The sequence below is a fragment of the Crotalus tigris genome, unplaced genomic scaffold (assembly GCF_016545835.1).
Source record: "Crotalus tigris isolate CLP2741 ecotype Arizona unplaced genomic scaffold, ASM1654583v1 scf7180000024304.1987388, whole genome shotgun sequence".
In the NCBI taxonomy this organism is placed as follows: domain Eukaryota; kingdom Metazoa; phylum Chordata; class Lepidosauria; order Squamata; family Viperidae; genus Crotalus; species Crotalus tigris.
Window position 1 is genome coordinate 1,613,180 of NW_024100476.1, and position 22,852 is coordinate 1,636,031.

General features: G+C 38.1%; 2 protein-coding genes across 4 annotated transcripts in view; one reads left to right on the forward strand and one right to left on the reverse strand.

Annotated features, from left to right (window-relative positions):
• CTNNA3 (catenin alpha 3) overlaps positions 1-22,852 on the forward strand; it is a 516,687-nt gene that overhangs the window by 260,836 nt on the left and 232,999 nt on the right. The gene's annotated exons all lie outside the window — the stretch shown is intronic.
• The window catches only part of LRRTM3 (leucine rich repeat transmembrane neuronal 3), a 112,913-nt gene that overhangs the window by 11,161 nt on the left and 78,900 nt on the right, over positions 1-22,852 (reverse strand). Inside the window, exon 3 of one of the 3 annotated variants that reach the window (XM_039324635.1) lies at positions 15,559-15,683. The exons of 1 other annotated variant lie outside the window; for it this stretch is intronic. In XM_039324635.1, coding sequence (XP_039180569.1) covers positions 15,603-15,683 — 81 coding nt within the window. In that variant the 3' untranslated portion in view covers positions 15,559-15,602. Of the gene's footprint in view, positions 1-15,558; positions 15,684-22,583; positions 22,657-22,852 lie in introns of all 3 variants that reach the window. One more of the 3 variants, XM_039324636.1, reaches the window with a different exon arrangement.

Below are 22,852 nucleotides of genomic sequence, written 5' to 3' on the forward strand. Positions count from 1 at the left end.
CCCTTGATTGTTGTGCTAAGCCTCTGAATGTGTGCTTGCATTCTTAGACAGAAAGTAATTGCTGTATCCAGCCTGGAGTTCCTGATACTTTTAAACATAATTTTAGAAATACTAGTAATTTATTTCCAAAATCCTAACATCTCACGTGGCACTATAGAAAAACAAATTACAGAAATAAAATTTTAGTTAGTTAACTGTGACCTTTGAAGGTGTTTTTTTTTAAAAAAAGAAACTAAAACAGTTTAATAGTGAAAGCTTTTAATTAATATCTTGGATAGCTGTGAGGTTTCTATAGGCCTATTGAGAAACTTCTGTTACATATAAAATGATTTTATTTTAGCCTTTGAGGATGGCTAAAGGCTTTGTAAGCACAAGGCAAATAATTCAATGAAAGGTGCCAGTCCTGTTAGTTCTTTTACTTTAAAATCTACAAATGGTACCATATCCCCTTCTTTTCTCCAGGGCCTTTTTGGCTTTTCTTATCAACATGTCTGATGTTGGTGTTTTGTAGAACACAATTTTGGATTACAAATGCTGTATCTACTAGGTTAAAGATCTAGCTCAGGGGCGTCAAACTGCCGGCACGCACATGGGCTGGATGCGTCATGGCAAAACTGCGCCCACCTCATTGCCAGCAATGGCAAAAAAGTCACGATATGTCGCAACATGTCATGTGATGTTGCGAGTTTGACATCCCTGATCTAGATCAGTGTTTCTCAACCTTGACAATTTTAAGGCATGTGGACTTCAACTCCCAGAATTCCACAGCCAGCAATGCTGGCTGTGGAATTCTGGGAGTTGAAGTCCACATGCCTTAAAATTGTCAAGGTTGAGAAACACTGATCTAGATGGTTCTTTTGCATGTTATGGTCCAACAAATGATGTCAAAGGAAGAGCTAAAGCATTTTGGGGGAAGTGATATAGTATTTGAAATGAATGTAATTGCGAAGAAGAGTATTTTGCTAGGAGACATGAATCATAGGGAAGAGGCAGTGCAAGACAAGAGAATACAGAAAAAAGCACTGAGTCATTTAAAACATAAGAATGAATGAGCAAGATGATAGTTTACAAAAATTACCTGTATGGTTTAAATATAAGTCTATTCATATACACATGCTGCAAATGAATGAATATAGATCTAAAAGCATTTTTTATTTGATTGTTTATGATAAAAGTTTGAATTAGTGAATGATACAAGGATGATGAGAGGTTCTGAATAATGAAGAGACCATTTGTGATAATGTCAAGGGTAGATTTTGGGAGGAAATAGGTGTGGGAGAAAAACAAAGAAACAAGAATGAAAGTGGAATAACCTCAGGAAGAGAAATTGTCTTTATGAAAAGGCTGTTATATCTTCCCTTCTCTGCATGTATTGATCGTTCCACTCCATAAAATCAGACTATCTTCATTTAATTTTATTCCTTTCTTCATCATTTTTTTTTAGGGCATATCTGCATTATGCTCTTGAGATGCACTCAAACTAGCTTGACTGTAGCTGGCTTAGGAAAACCCTGTCCAAACTGAGACCCTTTGGTAACCATGATCAATTCCTGCCCTTCCTAAATGATTGCTAGTCTGTTCTGGCAATTGGGTAGCACACTAAACATTCAGTTTCACAAATACACAACTTTCCTTTTTCTGTCAGACTCTTTCATGCATCATGGCTGCCACCAGATGGGCTCACAGTTGTTGACTTTGATCAACCAAGGCTTTCCCATGACCGAGACAAAACATTATATTGTATACACTATTAAAAAATCTATTTAAGTAAAATAGGCCAGGATTATGATGTCTGATTCTTTGCAACCACTAGAAACCGAAATGTATGACTCTTTGAATGGAGCATTTTAATAAGACATAAGAAGAGAAAATTAGGTTACCAGGCTTTGTCATGCCTATCCCTCATTCAGTCTTCTTTACTAAAAGAAACAGAAAGCCCAGGTGTATCCTAGGTTGGCTCACATTATTGTCCGCAAGCTAGGATACCTGCTCTAAAAACCACCTCCCCAAAACAAGGAGTTTACATACAGCTAATACTTCTAAACACATAGGATTAAATGTTTTCATAGAGCAGTGGTTCTCAACCTGTGGGTCGGGACCCCATTTGGGGTCGAACGGCCATTTCACAGGGGTCGCCAAACAAGGCTGTCCACCATTTTTCCCCCTTTTCTTTAGCCATGCCCCTGGCACCTGGTGATGTATAAGTGGTTGGGGGTCACCACAACATGGGGAACTGTATTATGGGGTCGCGGCATTAGAAAGGTTGAGAACCACTGTCATAGAGGATGTTTGTATTCTTGGATTTTGAAAAAGGCTGTAGGTGTTAATGTCAAAGAAAATTTAAGAATCCCAGTTAAGATCTGTTTTCTCCATTTTTCTGTTTTTTTTTCGATTCCCAATTCCTTATTGTCTGGTTTAGCTTCATTGTTATTTTCTGTGGAGAATATTTTTCTATCGATTAAAGGACTAGCCACTTTGTCCTCTGATACAATAGAAACAGTACTAAAACTGTTAGTACTAAATAATTCAGAAGCTGAAATGAATAGCCTATATCACATGAAATATATTCCACAGAACTTTCTACACTTTTTTGTTCTTTCAGAAGTGGTTTGCCATTACCTCCTCTTTAGGGCTGAGAGAAAGTGACTGGCCCAAGACCAGCCAGCTGGCTTTGTACCTCAGGCAGGATTAGAACTCATGGACTCTTAGTTTTTAACATAATACCTTAACCCAGTGGTGGCGAACCTATGGCACGGGTGCCAGAGGCAGCACTCAGAGCCCTCTCTGTGGGCACGCATGCTGTTGCCCCAGCCCCGCCACCCCCCATGGCCCCCTCCTCACCAGCAGCCCCCCCAGAGGAGAGTCACCCCGGGCACAGCCTGCATGGAGCAGTGCAGCCAAGGACATAGCAGCCGGGCAACGGGGACAAGACTCCACCCTCACGCCCCATCGTGTACAGATGATGCTGCGGGGCACGGATAGAGGGCGTGGCTGCCATAACGCTGCTGGGCTGCCTGGGCAAACTTCTGTGGCGGGCCATGGAGGTAGTGGGTGGCCCTGCGGACAGGAGAGGTGGGACGGGGCAGGGCGAGGCAGTTTTTGGGCACTCGGTCTCTAAAAGGTTCGCCATCACTGCCTTAACCACTACACCAAACTGGTTTTCAAATTCTACATATGAGCACTCAATATACAAAGCTCATCAGGTTTAGGCTGTTATCTGCTTCCTTCCTAAAGTAGTGCAATTTTTTAGGTGCATGAAGAAGAAACAGAATATGGTTTGGGCTGAATTATTTTACTTCATTCATAGATGTATCTTACCTGGATTTAAAGGCCATTGGATCTAATGGTTAAAATAAAGCTAGCTGGGTCCATTGGAAGTCTTATAAAAGTAAAACCATTAATTCCTGCAAATTGTTAGGATAAATCCATACAGGCCTGAAAGAGTAAGATAAGTGGAACAGCTTTTACAGGAGTGCTGCCAATGAAACAAAGCTATATTTGCACTTTGAACATTTGTTTTGTAAAAAGCCAAAGCATAGGAACCTAAATGTAGCTATTTAATGTTTAACAAAATTAATTCTACAATGCTTAATTCAGGGTCACATCATATTTCTCTTTTTCTCTAATGTACATCTTCAGGCAGTGTTCTAAAATAGGTGGCATCATGCGATTCTGAAAAATATGTATTTTTGGATGAAAATGCAATGTTTTTCTAAAACAACAAGAACAAACTGGATGAATTTGTATCCCAACTGTTACTCCATCTTTCTCCCTTCTTTTTTTATTTTTTTTTAATTATTTTTCACCATACCCCCATACACCCAAACAAACTTAAAATACATAAACATAAATCTTTTCTTTTAACAGAACAGTACTATACATTTTAAGCACTCTTTACATCTTATTTACATTTTATGTACATCAATAATTATGTCTTTTCCTTTCTCTGTTCTAGCCAATTATAACATTTATTCCAAATTTCATAAAATTCTGTCGCCTCCTTGTCTTTTAATTCTAACATAAGTTTATTCATTTCTACGCATTCCAAGATTTTGTACATAATCATATCATTTGTGGGAATATTTTCACTCTTCCAACATTGAGCATATGCTATACGAGCTGCAGTCAATATGTGTATAATGATATGTTGGAGTTGTTTTTCCATCTTTAAATTTATTATGCCCAAAAGAAATAATTCTGGTTATTTATAATTGCGTCAATTTGCAATTTATGTTCCATAATCTTTCCAGTTCCTCTAAATTTATATTTCGCCCCACATTTCGTGCCCACGTTATCATTGACCCCTTCACTAATTCTTCCTTTAACTCTATAATAGATATTTATAAATTTTTGATAATAGTTTTCCTTCCTTACTTATTAAAATTTTATCAAGTTGATGTGGGGTCTGACTAATTCCATGTTCTTGCCTATCCCTATTATATCTAGATTGAATTTGTAAATACGGCCACCAATCTATGGGTATTCTTTGTTCCTCCAACTCTTCTCTTGACTTGAGATTTCCTCAGTTATCCAGTAATTCTTTATACCTAATCATCTTTTTTTTCTCTAATGTATTGGGATGAATCACTGCCTCCATCGGCGAGAACCAATTTGGAATTTTCCCATAGTGTCTTTCTTTTATTTTTTCCCATATCCCGATCAATGCTCCTCTTATCTGATGTTGCTGGAAATATGTTGATGTTTTCTTCTGTTTCCCCCATAGAAATGCATGCCAACCCGCCTGTAGATCATGTCCTTCTATCATTAGTATCCTTTCATTATTCAAGTTATCCAGTCTTTAATCCATAATAATCCTGCCGCATAATAATAGATTTCCCATTTAGGGAGTCCAAGACCACCTCTACTCTTACTGTCTTGTAATGTTTTGATATTTATCCTAGCTTTTTTGCCCGTTCAAATAAATTTATTTATTATTTTATCCAATTCTTTAAAAAAAGTTTTCTCTAATTTTATTGGAATTGTTTGAAATAAATACAATAATCTTGGTAGAATATTCATTTTAGTCAATGCGATTCTGCCAAATAATGATAATTGGAGATTCCCCCAAGTCTCAAGATCTTGTTTCATTTTTAATATCAATTTTGTATAATTGTCTTCTTTTATTGAGGAACACCGTGAAGTTATCCAAATTCCTAAATATTTAATCTTTTTCGTTACTTGTAATCCCAAATTCTCTTCCAATTTCCTTTTTTGTTTATCGGTTAAATTTTTTGCTAACATGTTAGTCTTTTCTCTATTAATTTTTAATCCTGCCACTATTCCAAATTTTTCTATTTCACCCATAAGAATATTTCCTCTCTCTATAGGTTCCTCAGTAAAGAAAACCAGGTCATCAGCGAATGCCTGTAACTTATATTCCTCTGCTTTGACCTGTACTCCTTTTATTTCTTTATTTGCTCTAATTTGAACTAATAATACTTCAAGCATCAAAATAAAAAGTAAAGGTGAAATTGGGCATCCCTGTCTTACCCCTTTGTTTATTTCAAAACTTTTTGTATTCTCTCCATTGACTGTCACACTAGCTCTCTGTGTTCTATATATTGCCTTTATTATGTTAATAAATTTCTCACCGAATTTCATATCCTCAATCTGTTGAAACATAAATTGCCAACTGAGGCTATCAAATGCTTTCTGCGCGTCTAAAAAAATCAAAGCTGCCTGTTTTCCTAAATGTATTTCGTAGTACTCTAGGACATTTAACACCGTTCTAATATTGTTTCTGATTTGTCTTTGGGGTAAAAAACCATTTTGGTCTGGATGTATTATATTTTGTAAAATTAACTTTAATCTTTCAGCCATTATATTAGTAAAAATTTTGTAATCCGTATTTAGCAGCGAGATTGGCCTGTAGTTTTTAATCTGTTTGGGGTCTGTGCCTTCTTTTGGGATAAGAGTTATGATGGCATCTATCCAGGAGGCTGGTAGATTAGATTTCTCCAACACATCATTATACACCTCTAGTAATATCTTTTCAAAATCTTCGTGGAAGGTTTTATATAGCTCTCCCGGAAGACCATCCGGTCCTGGGATCTTATTATTTTTTTGTTTTTGCACTGTCCTTTTTAATTCCATAGCTGTTATTTTCCCATTCAGTATGTCTCTTTGACCTTTTAATTCTGGCAGACCATTAACTTTCAAATATTGTTTAATCTTTTCCCCGTCTATTTCATCTTTTTTATATAATGACTCAAAGTAGGTTTGAATTATTTCTCTCTTTTTATCCATTTTATATTGTAACTCTCCATTTCTATCATAAAGTTCCTGAATTATTTTTCCCTCTTTCTCTTTTTTTAATTTATAAGAGAGCCATCTCCCAGGTTTATTTGCATGTTCAAAAAAATTTTGTTTCGCCAATTTCAATTCTTTAACTCTTTCTTCTTGCTCCATCACATTTAATTTATGTTTGGCTAATGCCATTCCCACTTTAATCGGTTCATCCTGGGGCTCTTTTTGTAGTTTGGATTCAATTTTTTTAAATCTCTTCCTATAGTACGTTTTGCCTTTGTCTTTTCTCCCTATTTTTCCTTGCTATATAAGATATTGCTAGCCCCCTTAAATATGCCTTCGCTGTGTCCCAAATAATTTGTACTGATGTTTGTTCTTTTGTGTTTTCTTTAAAGAAATAATCCATTTCCCTTTTAGTCTGTACAATAAATTCTTTTTCCTTCAAAATATAAGAATTCATTACCCATCTTTTTCTTACTTTTTTACAACCTTTCCAAACTATTTCCAATGGATTATGATCTGCCCATACATTTGGTTTTATTTCTATAGTCTCTATATCCTGTCCCAATTCTTCATTTACCCATACCATATCTATTCGAGACCATGACTTATGTGAGTTTGAAAAGAATGTATATCCTTTTTTCTCTTGATTTCTCTTTCTCCACTGATCTGATAAATTAAGTTCGTGTGCCAAATCAAAGAAGGTCTTTGGTAATATTTCCCTTTTCTTTTTCTTTTCTTATCACTAATATAATCTTTTTTTGCATCCACCACCACATTATAATCACCCACAATACAAATATTTAAATGACCCAATTCTATCAATTTTTCATGTAATTTATAATAAAAATCGTATTGGTTCTTATTCGGTGCATATATTACTACTAACAACCAGGATTTCTGTTCAGTTTGTATTTCTATTATCAATACCCTTCCATCTGTATCTTGATATTTTAAGTTTGCATTTATCTCTTTTTTAATATAAACTGCAATTCCTCTTTGCTTTTGTTCAGCTAATGCTGTATATAGTGATCCTAATTTGGGAAACTCTAAATATTTCCTATGTAGCTGTTTAATATGTACTTCTTGTAAGCAGACAATGTCTATGTGTTATTTGGCTAGTTTTGTTAATATTTGTTTTCTCTTTACTGGTGCGTTTAATCCATTAATATTAATAGATAATAACCTAATTTCCTTTTCTGTTTTCTGCTTGTGTGTTTTACTTGTGAGCTTGTCTTGTTCTAGGCCTGTTCCTTTCTCATTTCTCTGTCCATTTTCTCTCTTACTTTCTGTTCCTCGTTCTCTTTCCCTAACTTCTTGTTGTTGGTCTTCCTGGCTTTTGGATTCCAACTCTTCCTTACTACTATTCTCTTCCTCAGTTCCTTCCAATTGATCAAAAAATTCCCGGCCTTTCTCTAGATTATCTATTTTAATTTTCCTCTCTCTCCATGTTATCAGCATTCCTTTCTCCCTTCTTGAGGGAGCCATCCAAAGCAGCTTTGAGACAAAGTAGGAGCTTCAGAGAAAGGAGAATTGACAAGCATCGTTTTTATTCCCCCTTACCACAGTAACAATTTTTTTAAAAAACCCATCCCTTAGCACAGGGATCATCAAAATTGGCTCTTTTAGGACTTGTGGACTTGAACTCCCAGAATTCCTCAGCCAGCATGCCTGGCTGAGGACTTCTGGGAATTGAAGTCCACAAGTCCTAAAAGGGCCAAGTTTGAAGACCCCTGCCTTAGCAGAATGGAGAATCAGGATCCAGTCACGTAGTTTACTTGATATGATGAACCTTTGGCACTATATTAATTTTCTAACAGAAATGTTGCTTTTTTAAAAAAAAAGATCATGCTGAGCACTGCTCATCAAGAATATTACCTCATGCTGTAGAACCACTCTTGAAAAGGCTGTGATGATTATATGTATCTGGCTAGATAGAGTCAGTAGGCTCTTCAGATATTCCTTTTTCATTTTTTATCCTTCTGTATGAGGCAACATGGTATTTTTTATACCAGGGATTAATTTTTAATATGAGAGGATAATATCCTAATTATCTTGAACATAATACCTACATCTACAGGGTAGATCATCAGCACTCAGCTTGATTGAATGGAGAATTTTGTTTAACATTTTCCTTTGTCTGTGTACCTTTGAGTCAACGTTTGACAAGACTTTGCAGTTTTCTTTGGCAAGAGTTTTCAGAAGTGGTTTCCCATTGCCTTGTGGCTCCTATGGCTGAAAGGATGTGACTATCTCAAGGTCACCCAGCTGGCTTCATACCTAAGGCAGGACTAGAACTCACTGTCTCTAGGCTGATGCCTTAACTACTACACAAACTGATTCTTACAGAGATTGCTAATCTTTTTTTAATTACAGGGCAATAGATGGTTGTCTTTCCTCATTCTTTTCGGTAACTACCATCCTACTAGACCTCCTCCTGTGTTGCTAATTACAAAAGCATTTATTTATTTATTACATTCTTATATTCTGCCCCAATGTAAGGATGTGTGTAAATCTGCTTTCAACAGATCAAAATCTGCTGCTGTCTTTTGACTGGAACATAGATAGCTAATGGGGGGGGGGTGATTTGTTTTTCTAAGGTTATTCACATCACCAGCTGTTGACTTAAGCTGGGAAATCACATTCACACATGAGTCTTTGTCCAGGCAGAGCAATGCAGGCAGAAGCCAACTCCCACACACCCTGCCTTCACCAGAGCTATTGTCTTGTCCGATATCTCATTAAGTTTATAAGCATCTGCCTAATTATTTGTCTAAGCATCTCTCTCTTGTTGTTATGCATAATTGTTTTCTTGGGCCATTACTGTTAATGCTTTGCAGGTGATTTTCCTTAAATATTTTCCTTTAGCAAGGAAAACTATAAAGAACAAAATGCAGTGGCTGCTGAAGCAGCAGAATATGTAGCTTGCAATCAAAACGAATTTTAAAGTCTGAAAAACTTTTTGAGTGCTTCTGATTTAATGTATTGTGCCCCTTCATTCAGGAATGCCAATTATTTTTTTCTTTTTCTTTCACTTGTGAATAGCAGCTTCAGGACCTCCAGAACAATATTTGACTGTGATAATTCATGTAATATATAATGTATTCTATATAATTATGTAATATGTACAAGATACAAAAATTCATACAATACATATTGTATATTGAGGATGACTTTGTGCCAGTCACTGTCTTAGCCCAACCCACATCACAAGGTTGTTGTTGGGAAAAATAGGAATATTAAATACATTCTCTGCCTTGAGTTGTTTATAAAAATAATAAAGGTGGGATATAAATCAAACAAGTAAATAATTCATGGGATTTGGGGGGAAAGGTCTCTCTCCCCCCTCTCCCAATTCTCTGGCGTCATTGACTATTATGAATATTGCCAGGAAAATTAATTGCTTGTTCTGATGAAATATATTAAATTTGCCCCAGCTAAACTTTTGGCTTAGATTAGAGTGAAATTAAGAATTGGCTACTGTGCTTATGCTGAAGACAGCAGATATGGATCATGATAAAATCTCCACGTATGAGGCAGAATTTTATTTATTTATTTTCAATTTATATCTTTCCAGTAATTCACGGCAGTTTACAGGGACATCTCCCTTCAATTTATCCCCATAAGACCAATCCTCCTAGGTAGTTTGGGCTAATAGAGACTGCCCAGTGAGAGTTAACAAGTGAGATTCATTCATTCATTCATTCATTCATTCATTCATTCATTCATTCATTCATTTATTTTAAAACCACCACCCCCCATTTTATTTCGAAGAGACTCTGAGTGGCTTACAGCAGCATTTCTCAATCTTGGCGACTGTGGTAGGAATTCTGGGAGTTGAAGTCCACAGATCTTAAAGTCCTCAAGGTTGAGAAACACTGGCTTACAGCATTAAATTGTTGGAGGATGGGCTTCAATCTGTATCTTTCCAGGCCTAGACTAACATTTTAATCATCATGCCATTTCTATGGACAATTAGTAAAGGCATATTTTCTTCTATTCCAGGGGTTTTCAAACTTGGCAATTTTAAGACTTGTAGACTTCAACTCCCAGAATTCTTCAGCCAGCCAGGGCTGGCTGAGGAATTCTGGAAGTTGAAGTCCACAAGTCTTAAAGTTGCCAAGTTTGAAGACCCCTGTTCTATTCCATGCTTGTAGAGTTTCACCATTTGCCACTGTTGATAAGAAAATGGATGCTTAAAGTTGCTGTATTAGGAATTCCTTGTCCAATCCAGCAAGGCTCTTTTTAATGGGCTAGATGCAGACTTAGTAAATCTCTTGAAATCAAGGGACGTATTTTAATCAAGTATCATTGACTGATTAAGCCTATTTAAGTACATCAGATGATTAGCTTGGATACTATTATATGATCTGTGGATCAGCATGAATAGTACTCTATAGGGTATACCTTTAATGTTAATGTTAAGCTTTTCACTGTAGATTTAATTTAGGCTTTAATTCATCAGTGATTTAATTTAATTCTTCAGTGATTTGTCGTACTGAGAGATACTACATGAGATTAAAGCATAAAGAATAATGTACCTGTTTTAACTTACATCATTTTACAACAATAATACTCTATCACAGTGATGGTGAAACTTTTAGAGACCGAGTGCCCAAAAACTGGCCCCGCCCCCGCTCCACCCCCTGCCCTGCCCCCATCCCGCCTGCCCACAGGGCCACTCACTGCCTCCAAGGTCTGCCGCAGATCACCCAGGCAGCCCAGCAGTGCCATGGTGGCCATGCCCTCTGCCTGTGCCCTGCAGCATCAACTGTCCGCGATGGGGCGTGAGGGCAGAGTCTTGTCTACTCTGCCTGGCTGCCATGTCCTTGGCTGTGCTGCTCCACATGGGCCACACTTGGGGGCGACTCTCCTCCAGGGGTGCTGTTGGTGATGAGCGGGTCACGGGAGGAGGCAAGGCTGGAGCAACAGAGAGGGCTCCAAGTGCCGCCTCTGGCACCCGTGCCATAGATTCGCCACCACTGCCCTATCATATGCAGTATCAGACTACTTGATATCTCTTGAAGATAATACATATTCCATCCATGACATTTTTATTCTAATCAGTTACTGTTTACTTGTATCCATTTTGGTAAATGGAAGACCAGCTATATGTTAGTATATTTGTGGACTTTAAGAGCAACTCTATTTATTTTGGAGATGGCTGAGGGGGATTCTGTACTGAGACTTTCTCTCTCCAGCTGTTGCAACAGAAGTCTGTGAGGTCCTGGGTGCTGAGATTGGTTGTTTTCTTGAAGACTTTTCATTACCAAAATAGATAACACCATCAGTGCTGATAGGGAGTGAGGTTTGCGTTCATTTTATATATTAGAGACTTGCTGAACTGAAGAAGCTTCTTGGATGAGAACTGAAATGTCTTTTAAAAAAATCAGAAAGTCCAATTACCTTTAAAATTAAAGTACCTTTGGGACAACCATGACCTGGATGAATGAGAAACTCCATAGACCAGGGGTCTTCAAACTTGGCCCTCTTATGACTTGTGGACTTCAATTCCCAGAATTCCTCAGCCAGGGACGCTGGCTGTGGAATTCTGGGAGTTGAAGTCCACAAGTCATAAAAGGGCCAAATTTGAAGACCCCTGCCATACACATTATCTTCTATTGCTATCAGACATCTCCCTGCACAGACTCCTTCTCCTGCATTTTGTTTGCAATTCTATGACTACCCAAGGCTCTCTGGTAGATATACTGTAGAAATAAGGCAGGGGAGGGGTTCTATTTTTTTGTCCTCAGTAGAGATACAGTTCAGAGGTGTTATGAGCTATCAGCTGTTAAACAAAGTGGGAGTTGAATAAAGCAAATATCCTTTTTTTGATGGATTGGACCAGCTCTTGTTATTCTGTATTCTGTGTTCTATATAACTATGGCAAAACTTGTTTGCAAGTAATCTGAATAGAATGGATGGCATTTATCTCACCTTCAATGTTTGGAGATGCTAGTCATCCCTGTTCTAGCAAAGTATTGTAGATCAAAAGCACAATAAAGAAAATGGATTATCATGCAGCACACACTATTGTGAATATGTCCTTCATGCTGACTCACTTATTATTAATTGCCTTAATATGATTCTTTTCATTTTGTGTCTCCAGAGCAGACTCAGTTAGATTTTATATAATCTTTGACACTGGAAGAATTTAAATATGGAATTACCAACATTAATACCTTCTAGGTTTTCAACTGGAGGGTTTAAATCTATTTGCTACAGACTAACTTTATTAATTCTCCTAATGGTTTTGATAAAAAGGTTTTCCATCTTTCATCACTTCAGTTTCTCAATTTAAATGAGGTATTTAAATTTTTATTGTAAATATAATTAGAGGAGTACTAAGGTCTTGGACTTACCATATTTGGTCAACCATATTGCTCAATAAAAATATTCTTACATTTCCTAAGTAGTAAAGGGAAAGGTATGATTGAATATTTCTAAGAATAAACTAATTTTCATTTTATACATTAAGGTTAAATAAACACTTGGCTAGTAATACACTTTTCCTGTCTTCATTCACCCTAAGGAGAGATGGAACCACATTCTGAATTCTAAAGCCAACTCTGGTGAGATCTAGGAAATTAATTCTTCTTCTTCAATTGCTTCAGCTTTTCTAGGGTTAATTCAAACTATCCTGCAAGATTAGAAATGCCAGAGATCCACTGAAAAATATTTAAGAAAGTAATTTAAATAGTAGGGTTGACTGGTAGCTCAACAGATGACATTCCTAATTCAATATGCACAGAAAAGTTTAATATGTAACTGTGTCCCAAAGATTTTCTTACAAATTTGGACTGAACAATTTTCAAGATTGAGATTAGATCCTGATTAGGTAATCCTCTTTGTTTATATTTCAGAAGGCGGAATAGACAGATTTGGGATATGTAGAAGGAAGGGCAAGTCTCTGAATCTTCCAAACGACATGGCTACTTTAACAATATGAATACATAATTGTGTTTGTGTGCCTGTATGTCTGTATGTTTGTGTGTGTCAAATTAAATACATTGCACAGTCATATCATGTCTTCCTTCCTTCCTTCCTTCCTTCCTTCCTTCCTTCCTTCCTTCCTTCCTTCCTTCCTTCCTTCCTTCCTCTTTAAATAATTCAAGAAGGATTATCACTTTTGCTTTTTAAATGCTTTGAACTTCCATAAATCTTAATTTCAACCTATAATCAAGTCAAGGTTTAGATTTATTATGATAAATGGAATTTATATCCAAGTAAATATATTTAAGACCCTACACACTAAAAATGAGCTCTTTTTTTATCAAATTAATAGTACAACTGTAAAAATCTGTGATCAGAATCATAAGAAAATGACCCTGACCAAATTAGTACATTTTTGTTTCAATGTGTTATTTGAAACAAATGAAATTGATTTACATTTTTTTGTTTTCTAAAATCATGAATATTATCTAAAATGACTATTTCTTCCTTGGTAATTGAATAGTATACCTTTTTGCAATTGATAGTAAATCAAAAGGCTAGACAAGCAGACAGACAGACATCATTCTATGAAATCTCTTCTCAGTTGTTCTTGAAAATGGTTTAAATCTAATGGTTTAGATTTCATTAGAAAACTAAGAATTAGGAAAATATTTTGTAGTATGCAAACAAATGAACATGAATTAGGTAATACTGTGTTGATGCTAATACAGTCAACATAGCTGTATTGTTGCAGATTTTATGTTGCGTGTATTAAATTAAATTTAAAACAATTAGACTTGTTATGGCCATCCATATATATAAACAGGCAGCCTGGACTAAAACAACTAGAACCCCAACAGTACAAACACCCCATTCCCTAGGAACACAGCGAGATCTTAAGGGTTTTCTAGAACAGAGGTCCCCACCTTTTGAGCACCAGGGAGCGGTTCCATGGAGAGAGGGTTTTCCGCGGACCGGAGGGTGCATGGTTTTGTATGCTGCCTGCATCCCACGGATGGGGCTTTGCTTGTTTGTGTGGCTCACTTGCTGGCATGCTGTGGCCCAGTACCGGTCCATGGACCAGGGATTGGGGATCCCTGCTCTAGAAAGCTAGCAGAGAGGGCACCAAACATGTCTCATGGGAGATGTTGTTTCAGAGGGTGGGGGTCCCATTGCTGTTACTGTATATGCAGACATAGAACCATAATAAATAAGAATTGTGTAAGAGAGCTGCTCTACCAGAACAGATCATAGCAAGTTGGCCTGTTGAAACAAAATACTCTGCTGGTGTCCATCAACCAATGCTAAATTCCCAATCTTTTTCTTGTGGATATGTTACACTGATTTTAGACGGTCCCAATACTCTTAATCCCTAAAGCCTATGAGGAAGCCTGGAAAAAATGCTGTCCCAAGGTACAATATAAGCACGTTCAATGGTACATAGGTTATAGATTTCCATGCCTCTGGGATGCTGGTTTTATCTTTTACCAGCCCTCCTTGGTGTGGAATAAATTGCTTATGCCTTGTTGAAAGAAAGGTGGAGCTGCAATGCAAATGAGCATAGACCTTGAGCCAGTGATTAAAAGGCAGGTAACACAGGACCCATAGACTATTTATTGGACCTTGATAGAATCTGGAAGATGGAGTAATCTTTTTGAAAGTGTCTTTGGCACTCCTGAAAGACAGATGGGTATCCACTTGGTATATCCTGCTATCTGACATGTTGAGCTGGGGAGCCCTCAGGCCAAATGAGATTCTCCTCAACAACTAGAATTTGAAGTTACTATTTAGCAGTGATGGGGATAATGATCTTAGGTAGCCTGTACTCTTCTTGGTTAAATGTGCTCAGGATAATTCAGTCTACTGACCTTTGAATTATTGAAAGGCTATGGGGACTCATTTCCTTTCCCTTTAAATATTTTTATAGTGCTTGGATCATCTTAACCCATTTGCTGTAGCTGAAATTCGATAGACGAATGTTCCTAAGTGTCAATAATCAGTGGACAAACACGAGCCTAAAGATTCCTACTTTCTAATGGAGAGATCTTCCATGGTAAAACAAAAGCAGTTTAAGATTCCCTAGCTTAAATATTCATTATTTAGAATTTATTTATTTACTGAGAATGCTTACAGGAAGCTTTTCAGTACCTCAATTTCTTTTAAGCAGAAATGGATTTTTTTTCTTTACATTTCCCTCCTTTCTACTAACATAATTTATTTCTTGTTTCTTTTTGTATTTGAAAGAACTAATGGTATTAAAAAAATTCTAATATCAGTATTGTGCTTAATCATTTGACTTCACCATAAAAATTTTATGAAATGATATCCAGACTGAGACATTATTTATATTTACTTCAAGTAAGTGGAAATTTTGCCTACCTTCCCTCACTAGACTTGTCAACGTGATATGCCAAGGAAACCTTTTAAAGAGATTGCATTATGTTGTATAGAAAATGGTTCATTGTTTCTTGGCAGAAATATGTGGGAAGGATGCCCCCGAACTCCTAGGAGTAAATTATCATGGAGAAGAAATAAAAACAATATCAGTTCTGTTATAGGATGACAATGAAAATGCCTTAGTTCAGTGATGGCAAACCTTTTAGAGACCGAGTGCCCCAAAACTGGCCCCGCCCCTGCCCCGCCCCTACCCTGTCCCCAGCCCTGCCTGCCTGCAGAGCCACTCACTGCCTCCAGGGCCCGCTGCAGATCGCCCAGGCAGCCCAGCAGCACCAATGGCAGCCACGCCCTCTACCCGCGTCCCACAGCATCAACTGTGCATGATGGGTCATGAGGCAGAGTCTTGTCCACGCTTCCTGGCTGCCATGTCCTTGGCTGCTCTGCTCCGTGTGGGCCACACTTGGGGGCAACTCTCCTCTAGGGGGGCGGCTGGTGAGGGGATTGCAGGGGAAGGTGAGATTGGGGCAACAGCACGTGTGCCCACAGAGAGGGCTCTGAGTGCCGCTTCTGGCATGCGTGCCATAGGTTTGCCACCACTGCCTTAGTTCATAATCCTGCTGGATACTGAGAGCCGGTGCCTCAAAGTTTACAGTCTTGATCCCAGCGAAGCATGGCGAATGCATACAAGCTCTATAAAGAGTAAGAAACAGGACAATGGGGACATTAACTTTGCAAACATTTGGATGATTTCCAAACTTTATCATATGGAAAGTTAAATTTGGAGTGTGAAATTGAGTGGAATAGTAAACAGTGTAATTCTTGCACAATAGTCAAAAAACATAAAAGACTGATCAGGTGCCCCTGGGAAATTCTGAACTGAAAGAGACTGATGTCTGCAAAACATTAGGTCCTATAGGAATTGATAAATGCAGTTAAGGAGGGCAATTCCTGCCTACTTTAAAATATGTGATAAACGTGCAAAAACATTCAGAAGTGTATAACATGCCAGCTTAATGTTTCAAGGGCTTAATTCTTTGCCAATAGAGGCAACATAAAAAGCAACTCTCAGTGAGAGAATGGGAAATAACAGTAGTTATTTAGCATTTATCTGACATGTGAAATCTGGCTTCAAAGTGTTCGGCCCTGAATTTGTGGAAACAATGTCTGCTATTGAAACTTCTTGTGATCTGGTTCTGATTTTTGTTATTTGATGTTGATATTTTGTTTAGCTTTTTGAAAATCAGCAAAATTCTTTTGGCCTCTTTCTCAATATATCAACTGATATTTATTTTATACTGTTCGTACATTAACATATCATTGGGGTATTGCTCTTATAGTGGGGTCTTCTACTATTGTCTTCCCCTCTGCAACCTCCCATATCTTCATCTAGAGCAGGGGTCTTCAAACTTGGCCCTTTTATGACTTGTGGACTTCAACTCCCAGAATTCCTCAGCCAGGCATGCTGGCTGTGAATTCTGGCAGTTGAAGTCCACAAGTCATAAAAGGGCCAAGTTTGAAGACCTCTGATCTAGAGAGATGTCTTTCAATCCTAGCAATTTAAAGATGGGTGGACTTCAATTTCCAGAATTCCCCACCTAGCCATGCTGGCTGGGGAATTCTGGGAGCTGAAGTCCATGCAAGATATCTGAAGAGTCAAAGGAGGATCAAACAACTGGAAAGGAAGACAAAGAAGGGGGAAATTGGGACACTGTTTAGGTTTCTGAGCATCTGTGACAAAAAATTATAATGCAAAACTGTAACAAAAAAATAGTTAGGTCCAGATGGGTATGAAATTACTTTTCCCAGCATAAGAAAGTTTTTTTTTTAAACAGAAATGTGCTAGAGGAGGTTAGCAGGCAAAAACCTTCAACTGTGATTGATTATGGTTTTGTTAACTTCAGGCTGTGACTTATTAAGGTCACAGAGCTGGGCTTGTTAACCTGTGGTTAGCACTTATAAAGAAAGCTGGAGACAAACTGCTCAGGAAATGGTACTAAAAAGCCAGATATTTGATTTTAAGACTATGCCTGTCAGACAGAGGACACATAGACAAAAAAGGACATGTTCTTCTGCCAGAAGAACATTAGAATCTGTTCTGGAAGATTCTTCAACCCCCTAAAACTGATTTTGTGGATGGGGAGGAGAAAATTTATAGCTCCAGTGTTGCTGATGAACAAATACCATCCGAAGATATATGAATAAAAACTATTCATAATTTTCAGTCACTCTTCTTTTAATACTGTACCTAAAAGACACGTAAATCTCATTGATTAGAAACATTGCTTAAATGCCAAGTGAGAAATTTATGTGAAGTACTTAGAAATTTCAGAACTCATCTCCAAAGAAGTAAAAATTAAATGCTGACAATAATTAAGTAGATCAGTCAATCGATGATTTGATTTTGGTGCACATTTACAAGGTCTGTTTATGCTTACAAATGCGTATGCCTTGAACTGCTGAATCTGACCTAGGCAGTTTCCCTAGTTTGGGAAGATATGCTGTGCCAAAGGCTTGGAACATGAGGGTGACCAGCGCTGCCTCCTGATTTATCCAGTTCTTGCTGAGTAGAAAACCTGTGGGTGCTTTGATTTTAGTGATGCTGTTAAAAGTTACTGATATGTTACACTTCATATTCTGTACGTTTAAATTATTTCAAGGTGCTTTCAGTGCTTAAATGATCAGAAAGGGTGGTATAAATGAAATATGTGTTAATGAATAAAGATTAAGGGGAACAAGGGGAGAGCAGGTAGACCAATGATGGCGAACCTTTTAGAGACCGAGTGCCCAAACTGCAACCCAAAACCCACTTCTTTATTGCCGGGTGCTAGTGGGTGTGGTCCACTGGGTGGGCGTGGCTATGGTCATGGCAGACTGGGTGGGTGTGGCCAAGGTAGGCATGGTCACTTCGATGTTGCTTGTGGGGAGGGATGCCTGTGGTGGCCGACAGGGTTGGGGGAGATCCAGGGGTTCTCTGGCAGGTGGGACGGTGGGCAGGAGGCTCATCCTGTGGGTTGAGGCAAGGCAAGGCGAGGCAGGGTGGGGGTGCCATTGCCGCAGGGCAAGGCAAGGCAGAGGCCAGGGCAGCTGCTGCCTGACACCATCAGCCCCTGCACACAGAGGCCAGCAAGCTCATGGGGGCTGACAGTGTCCATCAGTAGCCACAGCCTGCCGGCCCCTCGACTGGTGCACTCTGGGGCTCCACAGCCCGCCGCCAGCAGTTCAGAGAAGCTGCCTCTAAGCTGGACGGCTGGCCGACAACTAAGGAGGCAATGCAGTGGGTCATGCCCAGGAAAAGGAGAGCATGCGAGGCCAGGAGGGATAGGACAGGAGGGAGGGAAACCAGCCATGCTGGGATGCATCTGGCCACGTGGGACCTCAGCAAATTAGCGGGCAGCTGGCTGAAGAGGGACGGTTGCTATCTGTGGGGCATGGCGTGCGTGCCAACAGAGAGGACTCTGAGTGCCGCCTCTGGCATGCGTGCCATAGGTTCACCACCACTGAGGTGGACCAAGGGTCTTCAAACTTGGCCCTTTTATGACTTGTGGACTTCAACTCACAGAATTCCTCAGCCAGGCACACTGGCTGAGGAATTCTGGGAGTTGAAGTCCACAAGTCATAAAAGGGCCAAGTTTGAAGACCCCTGGTATACAGCATTTGAATAGAAAATATTACATAGAAAACATAAAAATCAGCAAGCTAGTAAGACAATCCACGTTACTAATCCAAACATTTACAATAGATATAGCTAGCTCTCTTGCAGATCTTTCTCTTAAAAAGGTCTTGTTTCTTAAATGATTTGATTGAAATCATTTCAGGTAGCTGCTAAAGAAAGGGCAGCTTTTCTTGGGATGGAAAAGGAACTTCTTCATTAGAGTCTTTCTCCCATATTTGGCTGAACTTTCTTTGTGGGGACATACAGTGAATCACAGATTCATTGTTGTCCTCCACTATCAGGGCTCCTGCCAATCTTGTAAAGAGATGTGTTTATTTGAACTACATATTATGTGTCCCAGCTCCAAGATATTCTGCATGGCATACAACCTCATTCTAAGGGAAAAAAGCCAATAATGTTAAGTGCAAATATTAAGAATAAAACGACAAAGAAAAGCAAGTATAACACCCCAAATAAAACCCACACTGATAGCCAGCTAGGACTGAAAGCACGTCGGATTTAACTTGTTTATGGCAGGCCACCAAGGCACAAAACTATAAATATTTGTGTGCCTTTTATATAATTGTGCTCTCCTGCTGTGGCTTTCATACCAGCCTGATCTGTCAAAAATAATAAGGAAAACTTGGTTTAGCACTGAGATCAGCATTATCATTTTCTGAGATCTGCAAGAAAATGAGATTGCTCTTCTAAAGCACTGAAGCAAAGTCTGTTTTGTCTGTTTCTTTTTTTTTAAGCTGGCAAATAGTGATTTTTGCTACAGACAGTCATAGGAGTGAGTGATCATTGGAAATCACTAGCAAGTAATTATTGGGAGTCTATAGTGAACTGTGTCTTATTTCCCTTTTCTTAGACTGGTAAATAATATCCAATGCTTCACTTTCTCGTCACTAAACACTTTAGACAGTAACAAACACTACTCAGCTGAATCGGATCTGAGAAAATCTGCTTATGATAATTGGATCGAAGTGAAGGTAATTTCTTTTTTCAAGTTCAGAGATCAGCAATATAAAATAATATGTATCAAACTCTAATCTCAAGCATCTATTCCTCTCTCTTTTTCTTTCTTCACAAATCCACAGAAGATTAATCTTGGTGTGATAGTTAGCCGGTTATAAACTTGTATATACCTATGGTGTGTATGCAGATTGAACAGCTGTTATATGTAGAAGCAACTATAACACAATATATTGTTGGCTGATCTATTTAAAAATGCAAAGGTAGAATTCCCATTTGAGACTTATAGCATTTTCCATAGTCCTCCAACTCCTGAATCATAATTGTGCTGATGGGGGGTTAAGGCTTTATAGTATTTTTACTATGTTTAGATGATGACTGAAGATGGTAGTTGGGAAATGCCTTGTCTATTCAGAAATCTGTTGGTGAAAATTTGGGTCATTGAATTATTTTGGCTTATGTTGTTGCCCATTACATATTGCACTGTGCCAGAGAGAATAATTTTTAGGTTTTATATTTTTCTTGTTTTACAGAAGAAGGCTTTGAATTTTGGAAAACATTCTCACATTCTAAAGGGTTTTTTTTTTAACCTTTTACTGCATTACCAGTGTTTCTGGTAGCAGTCAGTGAAGCATGACACTGAGTCAACAACTGATCAGTGGTTAACAGCTATGGATGTGTAACTGAGTTGGGTACCAGACAATCCAATTACATTTCCTCTCTACCTCACTTATAACATAATGGCAGTAATATAAACCTGTAGTCATGATATCCTGTCCAGAGATTTTTCTCCTGCTGATTTGTTTCCATGTCATCGCCACTGACATTCATTGACCTTGTTGACTGTGTGTTTTTCTCCCCTTTCTTTTCTTTGTATTTTTCACAGTTAAGTTTTAATGCATATTAATTTGTCAAAATAACACCATTAATACTGAAAAACTATTTCCACTTTTGGGGAAACTTTCTTTTAGTGTGTTAATATAACATTTCAAGGAACCAGACCTGAAGAAATAGTTGGTACTGATTTGGAAAAAAATGATTTTTTGATATACTTTATTACATCTGACCTATGTGGAACATTGCACTCATTGATTATAAGCAATGTTCATCCTTGTGTGTACATGCTGCTGGCAATGTGCTACACAACAAATGCAAAGCTTTAGGGAAATTGTCTTTTTCTCTCAGCCTTTGCCTGTTTTCTACTGGAAATACTATTTAACGCGTACGGATTTGCTATTCTGAACACAGTTGTACTGTATGAAAACAAAAATACCACAACAATAGCAAATTATTTGCTGTCTTCTAGAAGCTATGATTTCATATTTCCCAAGTTAACCTTGTTTATGATTTCACTCTTCTTGTGGCATAAATTGGAAATAATAGGTCAGAGCAAAGTGTAAAAGACCTGCATACACATTGTTCTATGTTTGATATTTTTTTCTCAAGATAAAACTGGTAGGGTTTCTTCTTACATTGACTGAATACTGTACATTGGTTGCAGTGAAGGAACTCATACTGTTAAGGGCCATAGAAGTTGTAGGGCTAGATCAAAATGCCCACCCGATTTATTGTGACAAAACAGGGCAATCCTTTTTGATGGTCTTTGATGATAGAATTGGGGAAAGGATGTGATTGCTTTGCTAAATACAATGGTGTTGCACTTTATTATATTTATTCTTTTTGTTTTCTTTATTACACAGGAGAAACATAGTTATAGTTTGCTCAGATGGCAGCATCTGGTTAACTTTACTCAAAAACCTATATAGGGTCAATCTTGGATAAAGCGTGGATAGGCACTGAGGGCTTGACCAGGAAGTAAATAAGAAAACCAGAAAAAGACAGTGAGGAGTATGGTTGTCAACAAAACAATACAACATCGTAATAAAAAGTCACTAAGAGTGAAACTTCACTCAAGGGAAACATTAAGTTCTGTTGTGCAGGATGGTCTTGCAGCATCAGCTAAAATGATTTTATCTAGGATGGCTTTAGAAATACACTAGCATTCATTGTGGCTTGTATCCTTTATTTTTTGTTAAAGCTGAGGCCCAAAGCAGCAACTAAAATTCTTTTTATAGTCGCAAAGAAAAAGAAAAGACATCATCCGCAGCAGCTACTTTGCTCTGATAGTCTCTTCCCTCTGAATTGCCATGCAATCATGTTGTCTGTCTGATCAAAATCATGTGTGCTTATTTTGGGAGAGGGAAAGGATTCAGCTCCCAAACTGGTAGCATCAGCAATTTTGGAAGAATTCAGTTCAGCTCTGCAAGAAAGAAGTCAATTTTCAGCAGGCAAAATAGCACAGCTGAAATGTAAAATTGGTCCCCATGGGTCTCAGCAGGATCTATTTGTGTTATTTCTGGTTAAGACGGTGTTCTCCTACCTTTTGCACTCCAGCAGTCAACTCAACTTTTCAGAAGGTGGATAGGGAAAAGCAAAGCATCAGAGAATATGGTCTGGAAATCATAATGGTGTCTTTGATTAGAGGTTTGCAGAATGGTTCTGCCTTTCTCATCATGACATACTGTTATCATTTGAAAGATTTTCACACATAAAAGCTATTACATCAATGGAATTGGCTTTGTAGTGATCACTCAAAATGTTACATAGGATTAACAATACATTTATACTAAATGTTTAATGTCATTTATA